Source organism: Ranitomeya variabilis, chromosome 2, assembly GCF_051348905.1.
Source record: "Ranitomeya variabilis isolate aRanVar5 chromosome 2, aRanVar5.hap1, whole genome shotgun sequence".
Lineage (NCBI taxonomy): Eukaryota > Metazoa > Chordata > Amphibia > Anura > Dendrobatidae > Ranitomeya > Ranitomeya variabilis.
In genome coordinates, this window is record NC_135233.1 from 234,681,301 (window position 1) to 234,697,974 (window position 16,674).

A 16,674-nucleotide genomic window follows, 5' to 3' on the forward strand; every position below is an offset into this window, starting at 1 on the left:
TCGAGGTCCGCTTACTAGATAGCATGAAGACAGAAAGGGTACTTTCATGGTCAGCAGAAAACCCTATCAAAACACCATCCAGAAATTACTTTAAGACTCTAGCATTAACTCATAACACCAGAGTGGCAATTTCCGCTCACAAGAGCTTTCCAGACACAGTAACGAAACAGCAGCTGTGAACAGGAACAAAATGCAAAAACACACAAGGACAAAAGTCCAACTTAGCTGGGAGTTGTCTAGTAGCAGGAACAAGCACAGAAAGGCTACTGATTACATTGTTGACCGGCATGAAACTGACAGAGGAGCAAGGTTATATAGCGACTCCCACATCCTGATAGGAGCAGGTGAACAGAGGGGATGATGCACACAAGTGAAATTCCACAAGTGGCCACCGGGGGAGCCCAGAATCCAATTTCACAACATTGAACTGCCTTATAAGCATATCTATCTGTGTTGTGGACTAAGCAAGGACTTATTCGTGTCAAGTATCCTCAAGAATAATTGTGCTTCATAGACTTTCTGCGTGATTGCATTTTCCTCTGAAGTTTCCTATAGACTACTGAGCTGCATTTGATATTTGCACCAAGTGTTGTGGACTTGAGTTTCTCTCTGCACCTGTTTGAATCACCGTGTAATAATATAGACTTTACCACTTATAAAACTGTGTCCTGTAGTTGTCTTGTTCCACGGAAAGAGTCTCCTGAGTTATCCCCTATAATTATTACAGCGCCTTACACCATCCACCATCTACACTCTGGGAAGCCCTGGGGATACACTTCACCTGTGGGAAGGTATACCATCTAGCTGCCATAACACCACCCCAGCGGACCCCCAAGCAGCGTCGGTCACCCTGACTGAATACCACAGGTGGCGTCACGAACATTCATTCTATAAACTCTTGTCCTGTCATTACTGGACGCCCTTCAAAGGGCCACGGGCCGGGTCGGGCCACTGTGACATCCACCGAACTGAGGGACCCGGTACCGAGTACACCATTGCCCTTGCGTGGGGGTGATCCATCTATATATACACAGAGCCCTGCAGTGCCTAAATAATACCATATATTGAAAAATAGTGTCCACAAAATACTGCGATATAACAGTGCCATAAAGTGTATAAATAATGCTACCATGTATTGCTATACAACAGTAATTTACAGTGCTCACATAATATGTTTGATAAGCATACAATGTGCGGTAAAGAACCATTTTATAGAGGTCGTATATCACTAATACTTAGTACTGAAATAATACTGTCATACAGTGAATATACTGCCATACAGTGCCAGCAACAAAATCAGAGGGTCCTTAATATTTGTGCTATACCAACACCACATAATAAGGTCATACCATGCCAATGTAGTTCCCATGTAAGACCATTGTATCAATTCTAAATAAGGCCGTTATGAAAATAATGCTGCCACGTAGTGATTTCCAGGTACTAAGCAATACCGTCATACAGTCCCTGCATAACACCAGTGCTAATGGGCAGCTTCTAAGTAGGGACAAACATTATGCCAACTATACTATAATAGGGTCATAAATAATAGTGCCATACTGACCACATAATACCACATAGTGACCATATAATAGAATGGTATAATGCCGCCAATGTCATGACATTGTATAATGCCATCATACAGTCCCCGTATAATACCACAGCCACTTAGTACTTAAATAATTGTGCCAAACCCTATATTAGTGATGCGGTCATAGAGTCCTAAATAATAGCACCACACCGTGGTTATTCTCATTGGGAAGCTGTTACTATACGGTGTCTGCCCAGGATGGGGGCATATAATGGACGCCTGCATCATGGCATTGCGGGAATGTCTGCAGCCTCCCTGCCACTGGTTGTGTCTGCCCCGATGTCCCAGCCCCGTCTGTTCCTGAGGCACGGGGACGAGGCGGCGGCGGTGGGGGGAATGAGATAATGAGTTAACATGTGAAATCTTCTGTTTCCAGGCAGGTCAGAGAAGTGATGTCAGGCCTGATCCATATTCATAATATCACCGTGTGTTGTCAGCTTCTATATCCGACGCTTTTACACATCCATTCCTTCCCGCCCCCTCCGTCTTCTCCATTCGCCGCAGCCCTGGAAGCTCTCCCCTCCTATTGGCTGGCGGGAGCACCTGTCAGATGGAAAAGCTCCTTTTATTCAGCCGGAGGAGAAAGAAACAGTCACAAAGCAGAACACGAGGGAGAGAGAAAGACAAGACGAGGCTGGCGGAGAACATGACGGACAAAGGAGTCGTCGGCGGCCAGCAGTAGAACCCAAGAACGCTGAAGAAAACGACGCTGCAGAGATAAGGATAGGAAGAGAACGAGGGAGCACGGACCAGACGAGGAGCGAAACAAAGAATGATAGACCCAAAGCCGTGGAAGCTGATGGCGTAGAGCGGAAGAGCACAACTTTCCACCGCTCGCCTTCACCCTCCAACATTTGACGGTAAGAAGTCCATCCCTTGGTTCCCTTCCTCCGGTTCTCCTTATTTCCTCCCAATGTTTCAATCTCCTTCTCCTCAGTCAAAGTTGACCGCTTGCAGCCATTCGGCACTGCTAATCGGTATGGGGTATTGTTGTGGGAGGTGACGTCATGGGCCCAGGATGAAGTCAGACTTACGCCGTGCAATAAATATATTACTATGTATTATATATCTGAAATAATACAATTGTATGGCGATTAGGCGTCATTCTACCATATATTGCCCATTGGATGAGCGCCACCTCTATCACGAAATAAAAGGATATCAAAAATCAAACGTGGAAATGGGAAAATATTGATTCTATAAAATGAAAACATAAAGATGTGAACATATTGGCGAAGTGAGAGTCGATGTTATGATAACAATCGATGGTCAAGTTGTAAATTTCTTTAAGTCACAAAGTAAAATCTTTTATTAATGTTCAGCACCACAAACAGTGACACCTGCTGGTAAATGGTAGTACTGCAGGGAGCAACGGAAAGTCATAGGAGTGGGTGAAAAGCTGACCTTTAGGGTCAGTGCTCATGGGATAATATAGAACTCCACCTGCCAGACTCTCACAGGGATCTACTGAAGAGTTTGCCCATATTTCTAATGTAGACCAAATATAATGTTCTCACTACACTCCCCCCACAGTGGGGACAAGTGATATTCTTGAAAAATAGTCCCATAGGCGTCCTTTTATCACCAAGGCTGCTGGGAGGGGGGTCAATGTAAAAGAGCTAATTAGTAGCTATTGATTGGTCTATTTGCACCAGGTGACTCATGCCTGGTAAGTTATCTGGTTGGTACTGGTATTGGAGAACCAGATTAATAAGAAGTCTACTCTATGGCACAACACCATAACATTGAAATAAAGTTCTTTCTGCCTGTTGCTACCATTAGAATGAGCTCATACATACAGACTGTACAGCTAGTATTGAGTTCAATGTGGCTATACATTCTGTATGCAGAGAGCTCCCCCTAGTGGTGACTGCAGACAGAATGTCATCATGTATCTTTGTATACAGGGAGCTCCCCCTAGTGGTGACTGAAGACAGGATCTTATCATGTATCTCTGTATACAGAGAGCTCCCCCTAGTGGTGACTGCAGACAGAATGTCATCATGTATCTCTGTATACAGGGAGCTCCCCCTAGTGGTGGCTGCAGACAGAATCTTATCATGTATCTTTGTATACAGGGAGCTCCCCTAGTGGTGGCTGCAGACAGAATCTTATCATGTATCTCTGTATACAGGGAGCTCCCCCTAGTGGTGACTGAAGACAGGATCTTATCATGTATCTCTGTATACAGGGAGCTCCTCCTAGTGGTGGCTGCAGACAGAATCTTATCATGTATCTATGTATACAGGGAGCTCCCCCTAGTGGTGGCTGCAGACAGAATCTTATCATATATCTCTGTATACAGGGAGATTCCCCTAGTGGTGGCTGCAGACAGAATCTTATCATGTATCTCTGTATACAGGGAGCTCCCCTAGTGGTGGCTGCAGACAGAATCTTATCATGTATCTCTGTATACAGGGAGCTCCCCCTAGTGGTGACTGAAGACAGGATCTTATCATGTATCTCTGTATACAGGGAGCTCCTCCTAGTGGTGGCTGCAGACAGAATCTTATCATGTATCTCTGTATACAGGGAGCTCCTCCTAGTGGTGGCTGCAGACAGAATCTTATCATGTATCTATGTATACAGGGAGCTCCCCCTAGTGGTGGCTGCAGACAGAATCTTATCATATATCTCTGTATACAGGGAGCTTCCCCTAGTGGTGGCTGCAGACAGAATCTTATCATGTATCTCTGTATACAGGGAGCTCCCTCTAGTGGTGGCAGCAGACATAATCTTATCATGTATCTACAGTATGTATACAGGGAGCTCCCCCTAGTGGTGGCTGCAGACAGGATCTTAACATGTAGCTCTGCATAAAGGGAGCTCCCCCTAGTGGTGGCTGCAGACAGATTGTTATCATGGATCTCTGTATACAGGGAGCTCCCTCTAGTGGTGGCTGCATACAGAATCTTATCATGTATCTCTGTATACAGGGAGCTCCACCTAGTGGTGGCTGCAGACAGAATCTTATCATGCATCTCTGTATACAGGGAGCTCCCCCTAGTGGTGGCAGCAGACATAATCTTATCATGTATCTACAGTATGTATACAGGGAGCTCCCCCTAGTGGTGGCTGCAGACAGGATCTTAACATGTAGCTCTGCATAAAGGGAGCTCCCCCTAGTGGTGGCTGCAGACAGATTGTTATCATGGATCTCTGTATACAGGGAGCTTTCCTTAGTGGTGGCTGCAGACATAATCTTATCATGTATCTCTGTATACAGGGAGCCTCCCCCTAGTGGTGGCTGCAGACAGAATCATATCATATACAGTATCTCTGTTTACAGGGAGCTCCCCCTAGTGGTGGCTGCAGACAGAATCTTATCATGCATCTCTGTATACAGGGAGCTCCCTCCAGTGGTGGCTGCAGACAGAATCTTATCATGTATCTCTGTGTGCAGGGAACTCCCCCTAGTGGTGGCTGCAGACAGAATCTTATCATGTATCTATGTATACAGTGAGCTCCCCCTAGTGGTGGCTGCAGACAGAGTCTTATGCATCTCTGTATACAGGGAGCTTCCCCTAGTGGTGGCTGCATACAGAATCTTATCATGTATCTCTGTATACAGGGAGCTCCCTCTAGTGGTGGCTGCATACAGAATCTTATCATGCATCTCTGTATACAGGGAGCTCCCCCTAGTGGTGGCTGCAGACAGAATCTTATCATGCATCTCTGTATACAGGGAGCTCCCTCCAGTGGTGGCTGCATACAGAATCTTATCATGTATCTCTGAATACAGGGAGCTCCCTCTAGTGGTGGCTGCATACAGAATCTTATCATGTATCTCTGTATACAGGGAGCTCCCCCTAGTGGTGGCTGCAGACAGAATCTTATCATGCATCTCTGTATACAGGGAGCTCCCCCTAGTGGTGGCAGCAGACATAATCTTATCATGTATCTACAGTATGTATACAGGGAGCTCCCCCTAGTGGTGGCTGCAGACAGGATCTTAACATGTAGCTCTGCATAAAGGGAGCTCCCCCTAGTGGTGGCTGCAGACAGATTGTTATCATGGATCTCTGTATACAGGGAGCCTCCCCCTAGTGGTGGCTGCAGACAGAATCATATCATATACAGTATCTCTGTTTACAGGGAGCTCCCCCTAGTGGTGGCTGCAGACAGAATCTTATCATGCATCTCTGTATACAGGGAGCTCCCTCTAGTGGTGGCTGCAGACAGAATCTTATCATGTATCTATGTATACAGTGAGCTCCCCCTAGTGGTGGCTGCAGACAGAGTCTTATGCATCTCTGTATACAGGGAGCTCTCCCTAGTGGTGACTGCAGACAGAATCTTATCATGCATCTCTGTGTACAGGGAGCTCTCCCTAGTGGTCGCTGCAGACAGAATCTTATCATGTATCTCTGTATACAGGGAGCTCCCTCTAGTGGTGGCTGCAGACAGAATCTTATCATATATCTCTGTATACAGGGAGCTCCCCCTAGTGGTGGCTGCAGACAGAATCGTATCATGTATCTCCGTATACTGGGAGCTCCCCCTACTGTTCGCTGCTGACAGATATAATGTTATCATATACTTATCTCTTTGTGAAAGGAAACAGATGATTTGAAAATGTCGGAATTTTGTATCATTACATATTTGTGTATACTATGCAAAGTAGTTTGTTCGGATTACTTAAGGATCACCCATATATTTCCTTTACTAGTAAATAACTTCTCGCTGGTCAGAGATCCTTCAGAACAGTTTATAACTACAAATCTATGAAAGATGAAGGTGGATTTCTCCCTAACAAGTCTGATCTGGGTATGTCTCATACTTTCTAGTTTAGCAGAGCTGAAATTGTCATTATTGTGTTTCACTTCGAGATGCAGCAGGATGCCCAATATAAAATCACAGATGCCTACAGTATACAGTATAAGGATAATGCACACAGTGATATACAAATACAGGGATAATACACACAGTGATGTCACAGTACAGGGATAATAGACACAGTGATGTCACAGTACAGGGATAATACACACAGTGATGTCACAGTACAGGGATAATACACACAGTGATGTCACAGTACAGGGATAATAAACACTGATGTCACAGTCAGGGATAATACACATAGTGATGTCACAGTACAGGGATAATAGACACAGTGATGTCACAGTCAGGGATAAAACACACAGTGATGTCACAGTACAGAGATAATACACACAGTGATGTCACAGTACAGGGATAATAAACACAGTGATGTCACAGAACAGTGATAATAGACACAGTGATGTCACAGAACAAGAATAATACACACAGTGATGTCACAGAACAAGAATAATACACACAGTGATGTCACAGTACAGGGATAATAAACACAGTGATGTCACAGTACAGGGATAATGCACACAGTGATGTCACAGTACAGGGATAATGCACACAGTGATGTCACAGTACAGGGATAATGCACACAGTGATGTCACAGTACAGGGATAATAGACACAGTGATGTCACAGTACAGGGATAATAGACACAGTGATGTCAAAGAACAAGGATAATACACACTGATGTCACAGTACAGAGATAATACACACAGTGATGTCAGTACAGGGATAATACACAGTGATGTCACAGAACAGTGATAATAGACACAGTGATGTCACATTACAGGTATAATACACAGTGATGTCACAGTACAGGGATAATAGACACAGTGATGTCACAGAACAAGAATAATACACACAGTGATGTCACAGTACAGGGATAATAGACACAGTGATGTCACAGAACAAGGATAATACACACAGTGATGTCACAGTACAGGGATAATAGACACAGTGATGTCACAGAACAAGAATAATACACACAGTGATGTCACAGTACAGGGATAATACACACAGTGATGTCACAGAACAAGGATAATACACACAGTGATGTCACAGAACAAGGATAATACACACAGTGATGTCACAGTACAGGGATAATAGACACAGTGATGTCACAGAACAAGGATAATACACAGTGATGTCACAGTACAGGGATAATAGACACAGTGATGTCACAGTACAGGGATAATAGACACAGTGATGTCACAGAACAAGAATAATACACACAGTGATGTCACAGTACAGGGATAATATACACAGTGATGTCACAGAACAAGGATAATACACACAGTGATGTCACAGAACAAGAATACTACACACAGTGATGTCACAGTACAGGGATAATAAACAGTGATGTCACAGTACAGGGATAATGCACACAGTGATGTCACAGTACAGGGATAATAGACACAGTGATGTCACAGTACAGGGATAATAGACAGTGATGTCACAGTACAGGGATAATAGACACAGTGATGTCACAGTACAGGGATAATAGACACAGTGATGTCACAGTACAGGGATAATACACACAGTGATGTCACAGTACAGGGATAATGCACACAGTGATGTCACAGTACAGGGATAATAGACACAGTGATGTCACAGTACAGGGATAATAGACACAGTGATGTCAAAGAACAAGGATAATACACAGTGATGTCACAGTACAGAGATAATACACACAGTGATGTCACAGTACAGGGATAATAGAGTGATGTCACAGTACAGGGATAATACACACAGTGATGTCACAGTCAGGGATAATACACACAGTGATGTCAGTACAGGGATAATACACAGTGATGTCACAGAACAGTGATAATAGACACAGTGATGTCACAGTACAGGGATAATAGACACAGTGATGTCACAGAACAAGAATAATACACACAGTGATGTCACAGTACAGGGATAATACACACAGTGATGTCACAGAACAAGGATAATACACACAGTGATGTCACAGTACAGGGATAATACACACAGTGATGTCACAGAACAAGGATAATACACACAGTGATGTCACAGTACAGGGATAATAGACACAGTGATGTCACAGAACAAGAATAATACACACAATGATGTCACAGTACAGGGATAATACACAGTGATGTCACAGAACAAGAATAATACACACAGTGATGTCACAGTACAGGGATAATACACACAGTGATGTCACAGAACAAGGATAAAACACACAGTGATGTCACAGTACAGGGATAATGCACACAGTGATGTCACAGTACAGGGATAATGCACACAGTGATGTCACAGTACAGGGATAATGCACACAGTGATGTCACAGTACAGGGATAATGCACACAGTGATGTCACAGTACAGGGATAATAGAGTGATGTCACAGTACAGGGATAATAGACACAGTGATGTCACAGTACAGGGATAATGAACACAGTGATGTCACAGTACAGGGATAATGCACACAGTGATGTCACAGTACAGGGATAATAGAGTGATGTCACAGTACAGGGATAATAGACACAGTGATGTCACAGTACAGGGATAATAGACACAGTGATGTCACAGTACAGGGATAATGAACACAGTGATGTCACAGTACAGGGATAATGCACACAGTGATGTCACAGTACAGGGATAATAGAGTGATGTCACAGTACAGGGATAATAGACACAGTGATGTCACAGTACAGGGATAATAGACACAGTGATGTCACAGTACAGGGATAATGCACACAGTCATGTCACAGTACAGGGATAATAGACACAGTGACTTGGTGCCCACGGTAACCAGCATCAAGGAGGTGCAGGCAATAAAGTGATATCTAATCTTTCTTTGGTTGTTATTAGGCAGGTGTCCATTTTCAGTCGGGCTTTGCCCAGTGTCAGTAACACACGGTCCTACTTTTTCATTGACGACTCTTCTACCCCTTAGGCGCTGTCTATGAATATCTGTAATGAAGTCCCCGGCCATATGGCGCCCTTCTGGAGCATGAGTGCCTCCATACTATGACATGAGAACACATTCCCCCATGTGCCTCCTTCCATAATCCTGGACATATGAGGAACAGCGGGCGCCATATTCCGTCCTGTGCAGGAGGCCTCTGACTCCGGTTGGCCTTGTAGTCCTTGTTGCCTATAGCAACTAATCTCAGTGGATAGTCTTAGAGCTATGACTTGTTGTTATGGGCAGCAAGGCCAGACTATGGCTGCACAGTTCTGATAACTGACCCCCAAAACATAGCAAAACGCAACATATGGCCATGACTGGGCAGAAGGAGCTGTCCCGAGTGCTGAAATGACGTACCGATGCCATACATATATAGAACGGATGCAGCATATTTCGGCACTGACAAATATTCTGAAATGGCTGATAACAGGGAGCAATAGTTTGTAGTCATCAGCACTACAAGACGGCGATGTACAAGATGGCGGAGGAGTGACGCACGTTATATTTACACCCATTTGTGTAAAGATGAGATTAGTCGTCCGGGAGATGTAGCAGAGCGGAGTTGGTCTTAGAGAAGAAACGGTGACGAGACACACTCGGCTCTGCTTCATCCGTATGTATATTGGTGCATTCATCAATGTTTGAGATCCATAATCCGCGGTGTAGCAGAGCTGGCCGGCATGTTCGAGGTTAATAATGCGTCGTCGTCCCCATGTCGTTGGGAGAAAGCGCTCAGTGTTGCCATGGCAACATCTTAGCGAGCGCGTAGGAGACAGTGCTTAAGATGGGGAGACATACGAGGGGAGCTGGCGAATTATATGCGAGGGGATGACAAGAGAACGGGCATAGAGGTGGAGGCAAGAATAAAGGGATCAAGGATCTGTAGTGACAGGAAAGAAAGCGAAACCATTGGAGCAATCCAGCCAAGATGGAGGATGAGGGGGAAGAACAGATGGGGGAAGTAGCACGATGACTAAATCAATGGCTTGGACAAAAAAAACAATCATAATAAGATTTTGTGGAGTCTGAGACTACGTATATATAACACAAAATGTGTTCTACAATAAAACTTTATAAAAATGACAATAAGACAGTAACAGTTGTACCTGGTTCCTGTGCAGAGGTAACAGTTGTACCTGGTTCCTGTGCAGAGGTAACAGTTGTACCTGGTTCCTGTGCAGAGGTAACAGTTGTACCTGGTTCCTGTGCAGAGGTAACAGTTGTACCTGGTTCCTGTGCAGAGGTAACAGTTGTACCTGGTTCCTGTGCAGAGGTAACAGTTGTACCTGGTTCCTGTGCAGAGGTAACAGTTGTACCTGGTTCCTGTGCAGAGGTAACAGTTGTACCTGGTTCCTGTGCAGAGGTAACAGTTGTACCTGGTTCCTGTGCAGAGGTAACAGTTGTACCTGGTTCCTGTGCAGAGGTAACAGTTGTACCTGGTTCCTGTGCAGAGGTAACAGTTGTACTTGGTTCCTGTGCAGAGGTAACAGTTGTACCTGGTTCCTGTGCAGAGGTAACAGTTGTACCTATTTCCTGTGCAGAGGTAACAGTTGTACCTGGTTCCTGTGCAGAGGTAACAGTTGTACCTGGTTCCTGTGCAGAGGTAACAGTTGTACCTGGTTCCTGTGCAGAGGTAACAGTTGTACCTGGTTCCTGTGCAGAGGTAACAGTTGTACCTATTTCCTGTGCAGAGGTAACAGTTGTACCTGGTTCCTGTGCAGAGGTAACAGTTGTACCTGGTTCCTGTACAGAGGTAACAATTGTACCTGGTTCCTGTGCAGAGGTAACAGTTGTACCTGGTTCCTGTGCAGAGGTAACAGTTGTACCTGGTTCTTGATGTCTTAATAGGCTCATAGGTCACATACGATTGTGCATGATAGTTGAAGGATCTTCAAGTTATACCCCGATTGGAGAATACACCAATATTTACTGTTTTTTTCTGCATAGTGATATATAAAGGGATTGTCACGGATTTAAAAAAAATTGCTAACAGCAAAAAAAAACAAACAAAAAAAATAATAATAAAAAAATATAATAATCATCTGATTTCCAGCCACACTAAAAATGCTGCTCGTTGGTCCCCTCGCCAGTCTTTATTGTACTCCAGAGACCACATTCTGTATAGCCACATCACTAATTGGAAAAGGCTGAGGCCAGTGACAGGCTGCAGCAGTCATGTGGATGGATGTGATGTCATTGCTGTTATAAAAGACCGGCAGTGACCAATGGAGTGGCAGTGCTGGACTGGAAAACAGGTGAGTAGGGGGTCAACATATTTCCTGACAACCTCTTTAAGTTCTCCAAAATTATACGCACCCTAAAAATGATGACTGGTGTGATATTGTCGATGAGTAACAAGATGAAGAGTTTGTGTTCCTTCATATAATATCCCCTTCTGCTTTGTCTCTTTACAGATACATTGGTCCACACCTGGCACATTGTCTTCTATATTTCCTTCAACATGACTCATATCCATACCTTAAGAATGAAGAGATCGCTTCCTTGGACTGAGACATGGGCCGTTCTGGTCATTTGCCAGTCAGTGTACATCTCGGGATTGGCGTTCTGCCCCCCTCAATGTGTCTGTGAGACAAGGCCATGGTTCACACCACAGTCCGTCTACCATGAAGCAAAGACGGTGGACTGCAATGACCTACTTCTGACTCACATCCCAGAAAATATTTCCATCGACACCCAAGTGTTACTTCTGCAGAGTAATAAGATATCACATATGGGTTGGGAGCTTCAAGATCTGGTCAACCTTACTGAACTAGACTTGTCTCAAAACCACTTTCAGAGCATCCAGGATTTGAGTGTTTCCAACCTTTCCCATCTCATAACCCTTTATCTAGAGGAGAATCAGCTCACCGAGTTGCCGGACCATTGCCTAAAAGATCTGGAGAGCCTAGAAGAGTTATATATCAATCACAACCAGATAAATTATATTGGCCCTCGAGCCTTTGCTGGCTTGGGAAAACTTCTAAGACTTCATCTCAATGCCAACCGTCTACGTGTCATCGATCCAACATGGTTTGAAGACCTTCCAAACCTAGAGATACTTATGATTGGAGAAAATCCCGTCAGTGCCCTCCAAAACTTGAATTTTCAACCACTTGGAAAACTACACAGTCTAGTATTGGCGGGAATGGAGCTAAACCATGTTCCAGAAAATGCCTTTTTTGGATTGGACTACCTTGAAAGCCTTTCGTTTTTTGATAATCGTCTTGCCTCTGTCCCCAAGGAAGCACTGAAGCACTTGAACCTCCTGAAATTCTTGGACCTTAACAAGAACCCCATAAGTAGAATTCAGACCGGGGATTTTAAAGACATGCCTCATCTTGAGGAACTCAGTCTAAATTCGATGGAGGATCTGGAACGTGTGGAATCTGAAGCCTTCCGGGACTTACCTGAGCTTATTAAACTAGAAATTTTTAACAACCCTAGGTTGACCTACCTGGACCCTGGTGCCTTTGGACCTAACGTTAGTGCTTTGAAGACTTTACTTCTTAGCAATAATCGATTGGCATTAATACCGCTTAAAGTATTTCAGACATTACCGGGATTATCAGAAATCAGCTTATACAGTAATCCTCTGCGCTGTGATTGCCAGAATAACTGGAAAGGACTTTCATCAGTTCAGCTGATAGAAGCCCAGGCCACACTATGCATGAGCCCACCACTAGTCAGCGGACACCTCTTCCAGGAAATCCAAGGACAAGCTTGGTTAAGTCGATGTCCTCCACTAATAGATGAACATTCCTTTCCGTCTCGGCTTCATCTATCCAAACACCAGCTGGTGACTCTCAATTGCCAAGCAAGTGGTCACCCAAAGCCAGAGATATACTGGATAACCCCCCATGGAGAAAGAATATCTGGAGGAACAGGTCGAGTTCGAATCCAAGCTGAGGGTTCTCTGGAAATTTTGGATGCTACAGAAGAAGATTCTGGATCATACATGTGCCAAATGTGGAACTCAGACGGCACGGATAGTAAAAGTGTTGTCATTTTCATCAATGGGACTGAGGAGCAGGAGTTCACATCTCTTTCCATAGTCACAAAGAAGGTTCATTCCAATTTCGTTGTGGTGGAGTGGAAGATGTTGGGTGGGCCAGCCAATGCTCCCAATGTCCTTGTTCCAGCCTTATGGACCTCTGCGACCATGAGGATACACAATCCACATATCAGTTATACTGCCAAAGTTCCTCTAGATATACAAGAGTACAACCTTACACATCTACAGCCGGCCACCAAGTATGAGGTTTGCTTTACTGTGTCATCTGTATCCCGGCCAAGTCAACAGTCTTGTCTTAATGTGACCACCAAAGACGCTTCCTTTTCAGTTGCCGCAGTTGGCCGGCCGGTCAGTATTGCCCTTTCGGCAGCTCTAGGCTCTCTCATTGCTGGACTATGCATGGCTGCGGTCATTGTATATGCTGGACATCACCTACGTTACAAAAGTTGTGGACATTCTTTAAAAAAGTACATGCAGAGGGCTTCGTTCATCCCTCTCAATGACTTCTATCCACCACTTATCAGCCTTTGGGAAGGGGAAATCGAGAAGGAAAAAGAGAGCAGCTTGGAACAACCAGTCTTGGTGCCACCTCAAGAAGATAAGACTTTTCCAACAGTGGTTCAGATAGACACATCAAAGACTTACATGTGGCAGCCTTAAACCTCCAACCCCAGACATGATGAACTGAATACTGGGCCCCCCCAATTCCATCCGTAGAAAATGTTCCTGTCTTAGAAATTTTTGTACTTGCAGAATCCACGAGACGTTGGTGACATTAGCACAATTTTGCTTGAACTGACACTAGCGAGAAACATTTTGACGATACTCGTCGTTTTTTTCCTTTTGTTCTTGGTCCTTGCTTTGACCTCCATTACCAGCTTTCAAAAGAGAAATGGTGGCCATTTATATGTCACGTCTTTTGTGAAAAACTGTCAATAAGAAGGAAATTTTGAAAGTTGACACCCCCTGTCTATGGTCTGTTGATTTTGTTGTGTTGCTTCTAATATTCAGGTTTCATTCGGGTAGTCAGATACCACCAGAGGGTTAGTTCCTGGTCCACAATGCAGGCTAACTCTGCATCCAATACAGCGATGGCCCCTGGATACTATTCCTAAGCAATGCTTTGAACATTCCTGGTATGAACATGCAGGCACCTCCCGAATTCTGCCAGTGGTCTACAGTCCATTGTTGCGAGATTCTCATCCATTATGATGGGTTTTGTGTGGTCCTTGTATCTCTTGATGAAACACTGACAAGCTTGATTCATTTCTTCTTGCTTCCTAGTGGTCAAAGACAAAATTCTCACTACCTGCACCCACCACTAGAGGCAGCTCACTGCATGCATAATATTAAAGGGAACCTGTCACTACCCCCCCCCCCTCAGGCGTTTTTAACTAAAAGAGCCACCTTGTGCAGCACTAATGCTGCATTCTGTGAAGGTGGCTCTTTTTTTGGGAGTCCATTCCAACGCTGCAATATCACTTTTTATAATTAGCCCGCCATACCTTTAGTCTGTCCGGGGGGCACGTCTTTTCCCCCGGACACAAACGCCTCCCAGCCATCACTCAGCCCCTCCGTGCGCCGAGCGCTGCCTCCTCTGCCTTCATTAATGTCCCCGGCGCCTCCCCGGCGCCTGCGCTGTAAGTTCCTTTTTCGGGCATGCGCAGTTTGCACTGCCCTTCAACTCACATCACATGATGGGAACTTACAGCGCAGGCGCCGGGGACGTTAATGAAGGCAGAGGAGGCGGTGCACTGAGGGGCCGAGGGATGGCTGGGAGGCGTTTGTGTCCGGGGGGAAAAGACGTGCTCCCCAGACAGACTACAGGTATGGCGGGATATACACAGAACAAAGTGATACTAGGATCCATAGTAATAGATAATTACAAAACTTTATTTATTAAAATACCAACAACTCAAGTGAAAGGAGGAAGTGTGTCACACATCTTAACACACATCTGCTATATAATTGTCTAAGGGTCACTTCCATCTTTCTGTCTGTCTGTCACGGATATTCATTGGTCGCGGCCTCTGTCTGTCATGGAATCCAAGTTGCTGATTGGTCTCGCCAGCTGCCTGTCAAAGCTGCTGCGACCAATCAGCGACGGCCACAGTCCGATTAGTCCCTCCCTACTCCCCTGCAGTCAGTGCCCGGCGCCCGCTCCATACTCCCCTGTTGTGATTTTGCTTTTTGCTCCCTCTAGTGGTCATTAGTGATTTGACTCTGGAGCGTCTGTCTTTTCCTATATCCTCACCTGGGCCGTTAGTTCAGGGGCGTTGCTATATAAGCTCCCTGGACCTTCAGTTCAATGCCTGGCATCGTTGAAATCAGAGCTAATCTGTTGTGCTCTTGTCCTCTGATCCTGGTTCCTGTTTTTCAAGCTAAGTCTGCTTCTTTGCTTTTTGCTTTTGTTTTGTTTGGTATTTTTGTCCAGCTTGTTCCTATCTGTATCCTGACCTTTGCTGGAAGCTCTAGGGGGCTGGTGTTCTCCCCCCGGACCGTTAGACGGTTCGGGGGTTCTTGAATCTCCAGCGTGGATTTTTATAGGGTTTTTGTTGACCAGATAAGTTATCTTGCTATATTCTGCTATTAGTAAGCTGGCCTCTCTTTGCTGAACCTGGTTCATTTCTGTGTTTGTCATTTCCTCTTACCTCACCGTTATTATTTGTGGGGGGCTTGTATCTTGCTTTGGGGTCCCTTTCTCTGGAGGCAAGAGAGGTCTTTGTTTTCTTCTCCTAGGGGTAGTTAGATTCTCCGGCTGGCGCGAGTCATCTAGCGATCACCGTAGGCATGATCCCCGGCTACTTCTAGTGTTGGCGTTAGGAGTAGCTATTTGGTCAACCCAGTTACCACAGCCCTATGAGCTGGATTTTTGTATCTTGCAGACTTACACGTTCCTCTGAGACCCTGTCCACTGGGGTCATAACAGTATGCCAGGCCAGTATTAAATGTTTAATGCATTGCAGAAGTGGGATTATAAGAAAGAAAATTTTGAGTTTTTTTTTTTTCCTCTCTCATTTTTTTTTTTCTTTTCCCCTTTACCTCAGAGTGGTTTAAGCTTGCTGCAGACATGAATGTCCAGACCTTGATTACAAGTGTGGACCAGCTTGCCGCTCGTGTGCAGGGTATACAAGATTATGTTACCAGAAATCCTAGGTCTGAACCCAAGATTCCGATTCCTGAACTGTTTTCAGGAGACCGATTTAAGTTTAGGAATTTCAGGAATAATTGTAAATTATTTTTGTCCCTGAAACCTTGTTCGTCTGGAGACTCTGCTCAACAAGTAAAAATTGTTATTTCATTCTTACGGGG

The 16,674-nt window shown here is 44.8% G+C and overlaps 1 protein-coding gene across 1 annotated transcript; it reads left to right on the forward strand.

Moving 5' to 3' along the window:
* The first annotated feature begins 1,964 nt into the window (after nucleotides 1-1,964).
* LOC143805137 (leucine-rich repeat neuronal protein 1-like) lies at nucleotides 1,965-14,322 on the forward strand. The gene is made up of 2 exons (XM_077284048.1): nucleotides 1,965-2,448; nucleotides 11,765-14,322. Exon 2 carries the CDS (start codon nucleotides 11,812-11,814, stop codon nucleotides 14,020-14,022), a length of 2,211 nt encoding a protein of 736 aa, XP_077140163.1. The 5' UTR covers nucleotides 1,965-2,448; nucleotides 11,765-11,811; the 3' UTR covers nucleotides 14,023-14,322.
* Nucleotides 14,323-16,674: the final 2,352 nt, after the last annotated feature.

Coding starts and splice junctions, on each gene's coding strand:
- LOC143805137 (XM_077284048.1), top strand. CDS start 11,812: ATGACTCATATCCATACCTTAAGAATGAAGAGATCGCTTCCTTGGACT.